At 45.3% G+C, this 5,227-nt stretch overlaps 1 protein-coding gene across 1 annotated transcript; it reads right to left on the minus strand.

Annotated features, from left to right (window-relative positions):
• Window positions 1-285: 285 nt before the first annotated feature.
• Window positions 286-4,378, minus strand: LOC125529199 (uncharacterized). The gene is made up of 3 exons (XM_087544801.1): window positions 3,840-4,378; window positions 1,506-3,447; window positions 286-621 (listed from the first exon to the last, which is right to left on the minus strand). The coding sequence occupies exons 1-2, from the start codon at window positions 4,226-4,228 to the stop codon at window positions 1,527-1,529; spliced, it is 2,310 nt and encodes a 769-aa protein (XP_087400927.1). The 5' UTR covers window positions 4,229-4,378; the 3' UTR covers window positions 286-621; window positions 1,506-1,526.
• Window positions 4,379-5,227: the final 849 nt, after the last annotated feature.

The raw sequence follows: 5,227 nt of genomic DNA on the forward strand, positions 1-5,227 counted from the left end.
ACGAACCGAATCATTATCGAAACCGGTGCCACGACTCTCGAGCAAGATATGCTGTTGTCTTCCGTGAAGCCAAATTTCTTCTGTTTACTATAGTTTCCTAGAGTTCAAAGTTGTTTCTTTGTAAAAGAGCTTGTATTGATTCCGTTGCCCGTGATATGAGATATTTCTTCGCTGTAGAAGAAAATACTACAGCAACAAGCCAAAATCTTCCGACCAGAAATAATCAGTGGGTAACAGATGCCAAACTGATGCATCCAAGCCTTGTCACATCAAGCAATTGTAAAGTGAGCATCAAGGCAAGCTAAGGCCTTAGACAAAGTCTTAGCAAGGTTCATCATCTCCAACGACAAAAAAACATAGGTTAGATACATCTCCCACACTGTTGCTGGGCAACATGATGCCACCGGTGTAACAATATAACCTCCACATTACATACTCAAGACTGACAAAAGAGAGGAGAAAGTCCATACAAACATGAGCAAACAAAACTTCACCGCAGCGGCAAAACAGCGTTGCTGGATGACAACTAGGTGACTGAGCCTTCTTCAATGGCGCCAATGTTACTGTCCTTGCTCAATAAGATGTACCAGCGTGGCACTTCGCTTCATAGAAATGAGATGCCTGCAGAGGGACAACAGAGAATCATTAGAATGAAGAACAATGAACACAAGGGTGCAAAAAAAAGCCAAAAGCTGCTATGAAGTTTATCACCCAAGTGAAATAATCTGAGAGATTATTAAGTGTATATTAGCTACAAAGCATGGATACGGCAGAAACTGCCGTATTGCCGTTCTAGTAGGGGGGGGGGGGGGGGGGGGGGGACACGGGGACACGCGAGTCCCGCAAATCGGGATACGGGAGCCGGCCTCCAGCGACCAAGACGCTGCTTAGCTCTCCTCCGACGGATGCCACGCTTGAGCTGGCAACCTCGACGGTCGCTAGCAGGGAAGAAGATACAGGCAGCAAGGAGAAAGAAGATTTGGGTGGATTGAAAGGGAAGACGTAGACTAGCAAGAAGGTACAGGTGAGGAGCAGTCATCTCATCTCCTCGCTACAGTTCTTGGCTGCTGGGGCAGGGAGGAAAGAGGAGCACGGGATAGGGAACAGCTGGAGGAGCACTTGTGTAGGGTTTCCTGGAATTGGGCCTTATGTGGGCTCTGAGTGCAGGGTCATATAAAGTGACCGTGTGATCCTCAAAAGAAAAAAAATCTTTCATCTAAAGATGAGGCAACATATGTCAGTACTAAATAACAATCTTTCATCTAAATTTTTTAAATACTTGTATATCCTGCCGTATCCCCGAATGGCTATTTTTGAAAAAAGCCGTATCCCGTGTCCCCGTATGCGTATCCCCGTCTTTCCGTCCCCGTGTCCGTGCTTCTTAGTATATTAGGACTAAAGGTCAAACCACCTAAAAGATTAGCATTAAGACAAACGGTAAAAATGTGTGTTTACTCCTTCCCAGTGATGCAAACTAACAAGCAATGGTAAAAACCAAGACTTACATTTTAAGATAACTTCTGCGTTCAACGATGCCTCCTGTCTCTGTGCTCATCTCTAGAATAGCGCTCTTCGTAATCCCTCCTCGAGTGATTATAAGAGTCATCATATCTAGACCTCTTTAAATCATGGCTATCTGAATATCTAGCTCTGTGTCGACCGTACTCTTCATGCCTCTTCCGGTCCCTGTTTTCATCATCACTATATCTGTTTGAATTTGGGTCATACCTATCTGAATCTGTAGTTTTCTGTCGACCATAATCTTCACGCGTCTTTCGGTCCCTATTTTCATCATCGCTGAGTCTGTTTGAATTTGGGTCGTACCTATCTTCTCCAACCTTTCTTTTGCTGTCCCTTTCCACACCATGCTCACCTTTCCTCCGCTCATGTTCCTTCTCTTTCAATGTCTCTTCCTCCTTCGCCCTCTGCTTTTGCTTCTCCAGCTCCTTCCTCTCTCCCTCCAGACGTTTTTGCCTCTCCAACTCTTTCCTCTCTTCCTCCAGACGTTTTTGCTTCTCCAACTCTTTCCTCTCTTCCTCCCTCTGTTTTTGTTTCTCCTGCTCCATTCTCTCTTCCTTCCTTCTCCCATCTTGACCCTTTGTCCTTTCCTCTAACTCATTCTTGTAAGAAGCCCTTTTAGCATGGTTCTGACCATTACCATTCTTCAATCCTCTGTCAGATTTCCTGTTCTCACGGCTTTCATCGCTCACATCTGATTCACTGCTGCTGCTGCTGTAAAATGAACTCTCACTTGAGCTAATCACCCTTTTTTTCTCTTCCACTATCTTTTTTACCTTTGTGTCAACGTGTCTTTGCCATCCATCCGAATCAGAATCAGAATCAGAATCATGCCTCGTGCGCTTATCAACATTTTTACTACTAGTCTTCCCTTCCTTCTCTTTATGTTTTGGTGCTTCCTTATCAACTTTAGAAACATGGACAGATGATTTTGCAGGCTTCTTCTTTTCACTGGTATACCTCTCTGAGTCAGTCTCTGATTCGGCATACTTTTCCTTCCGAGGGACCTTGCCGTGTGGCTTCTCATCTTCAGAGTCATGGCGAGAAGTCTTCACAGGCCTTTTGTTTTTATATTCACCACTCCTTGGGTCAATCTTCGGTTTATCACGGGAATGATCCTTCCTAGCAACAGCTGCATCAAGGTGTATTTTCCTATCATGAGCAGAACCATCCGAATCAGAATCATGTCTCTTGCGCTTATCAACATTCTTAACCAAACTGGCTTCCTTCTCTTTGCTTTTTGGTGCCTGTTTATCATCTTTAGAACCGTGGTGAGAGGATTTTTTCTTTTTTCGATCATGGTCGCTCTCTGAATCACTGTACGAGACATCACTCTCCGAGTCACTGTATGAATCATCCTTGTACTTGCTTCTTCTGGGCTTCTCATCTTTAGAGTCATGACGAGAGCTCTTCACAGGCCCCTTCTTTCCCTCATCACGATTGCTTTTTGTGTGTTTTGCCTTCTTGCCATGATCACTGTCTGAATCAGCCTCAGAATCATGGTGTGTGCCTTTGCCCTGTTTTGCCTTCTTATGAACAATCTTAGAATCAACATCTCTATCTAAGAAGGATTTTTTTATGTATTTCTTTCCCTTTATCTCATCATGGTCAGACTCAGAATCATCTTCTGAATCATACCCGTGCTTACTCTTCCTAGAACTTCTGCTGTGACTCTTCCTATCACTCCCTTTTTCCTTCTTTCCCTTCTTTGCATGCTTCTTACCATCCTTTGAAGCTTTCCTATCGTTCTGAACATCAACATCTATCTCTTCAGACTCCTTCCCAGGTACAAGCTCCCCAGACTCCGGATCACTGTCTACTTCAGCGTTTTTCTCTCCAACCTCAGCTTCTAGCCCAAGAGCAGCCCTCAGCGTCTCAAGCTGCTTCTCCTTCCGTGCTGCGACATGGTGGCTCTGTGTGCCCGTGAACCTGAGAAGATTCACATGTCTTATCAGAAACTATTGACAATCTACCAACAGAACAAACAACTGAACATATGAACTGTAAAATAACAAAACGCTAACACAAGCAGGAGCAGGAACCAGGGTTTTATACGTACTTCACTAGGAACAACATAAGCTGTAGATAAATTTTCATACTAAATCAAACTTTAAGAACCAACTATGTTTCAATGTGAAATATCCTCGAACATGAGATGAAGAAATCAGATTATAAACTGCACATGGACGTATTTTCCTGGCCTCCTCTCCAACAGTTCCACATAGCAAAAGGATAACTGACTGTTTTCACATAGCAAAAGGGTACCTCACAGATACAGAGAAATAAACAGAAAAGGGTATGAGCAATTCTTAGATCCGTACCCTTCGCCCGGACGCGCTGCTGGGCCCCCGCCGCCTGCGCGACCACCCGCCTCCGCGACCACGGCAGCAGCAGCGGCCTCCAGCTCGGCCTCCTTGCGCGCCTCCTCGACGCGCTCCTCGATCTCGCCCTCGGTGTAGCCCTGCTCCTCGAGGGTGTCCCTCAGCTCGACCAGCCGCAGCTCCACCTGCCGCCTCCGGTCGTGCTCCAGGATCTCCTTGTTGGGCGGCCGCATCCCGCCGAGCTTGTCGCGGTCGGGGTCGTGGTCGTAGTTGTGGAGCGGCGCCTTGGCGGCCCCGTCGGTCCGGGGGCGGATGAAGAACTTGTTGGTCTGCACGTACCCATTCGTGCCGGACCCGCGCGCGGTCTGCAGCCCGATGCCGTTGTACATGGCGGCGGTGGAGGCGCCGGCGCCGGCGAGCGGTCTGCGAGACGGCGGGTCGGCGAAACCCTAGGTTTGGAGCGGGTTGGGTTCGGGCTTTTCTGCGGGGCTTGGTTGGGACGCGAGATCCCCAATTCGAAGACGATGGGGGAGGAGGAGAGGATGAGTGGGCCTGATTTTACCCCGCGGCGGCTCCTACTGGTTCGAGACGGTTTCGTGGTGCCCACCTGTCGGTGTCTGATTCTGGGAGGCCGTGCACGTGTATGTCCTATATAGAGATTTTACCATTTGTGTTTTCGTTTCAAACGAGGCAGTATCTTTTTGATTAAGACTAGTAAGCATGTACGTGCAACGCCCGTCTCCACAATTTAATTTATTTTTTGAATTTCACAATTGTTTATTTAGTTCCCTTTTCTATTGGTTTTGTTCATCTACACCTTTTTAAATTCAAAAAAACTATTGAAAAAAATATGATATGTGCTATTCCCAAAAGAAAAAAAAGGAAATGTGACATACGTAATGAATGGGGATTATCTAGGATTATAAGTACACCATTTTGTTAACTATCCCCGAGACACTAACATAATTTTTTGAAGTGCATTGTTTGACCATACACACAAGAGTAAAGAGCTTATTTGAAAAGTGTGCAAAAAGGGATCTTCAGATATATTGTATCAAACAAAGAGTGAGTCTGCCAAATCAAAATTCAGAAACTAAGACTTGATAATAGCATCCATTAGCTGCCATATATATATATATATCATCACTTCTAATAATTAACCTCCAGGAACTCTTCCTGTCGAGAGAACTATACAACAAGACATGAAAAGGAATTGTATGCTTAGACCAAATAATTACTAATCTTGAACCATAGCTTCAGACCAAATAACCAAATAACTAGCACGCAGCTGGTGAAATCAACTACAGTATTCCCAACAATATGAACATATTTTCGATGCAAAACAACTACATACACATAATTTGGTGTCCAAGATTTGGCATCTTATC

Source organism: Triticum urartu, chromosome 2A (assembly GCF_056163025.1).
Source record: "Triticum urartu cultivar PI428250 chromosome 2A, HENAU_Tu73, whole genome shotgun sequence".
NCBI classification, from domain to species: Eukaryota; Viridiplantae; Streptophyta; class Magnoliopsida; order Poales; family Poaceae; genus Triticum; species Triticum urartu.

Bases quoted from the DNA above. Each gene is read 5' to 3' on its own strand.
- LOC125529199 (XM_087544801.1), bottom strand. From the start codon at position 4,228: ATGTACAACGGCATCGGGCTGCAGACCGCGCGCGGGTCCGGCACGAAT. The intron at 3,448-3,839 runs GTACGGATCTAA...GAATCTTCTCAG, and splicing joins GCAGCGCGTCCGGGCGAAGG to GTTCACGGGCACACAGAGCC.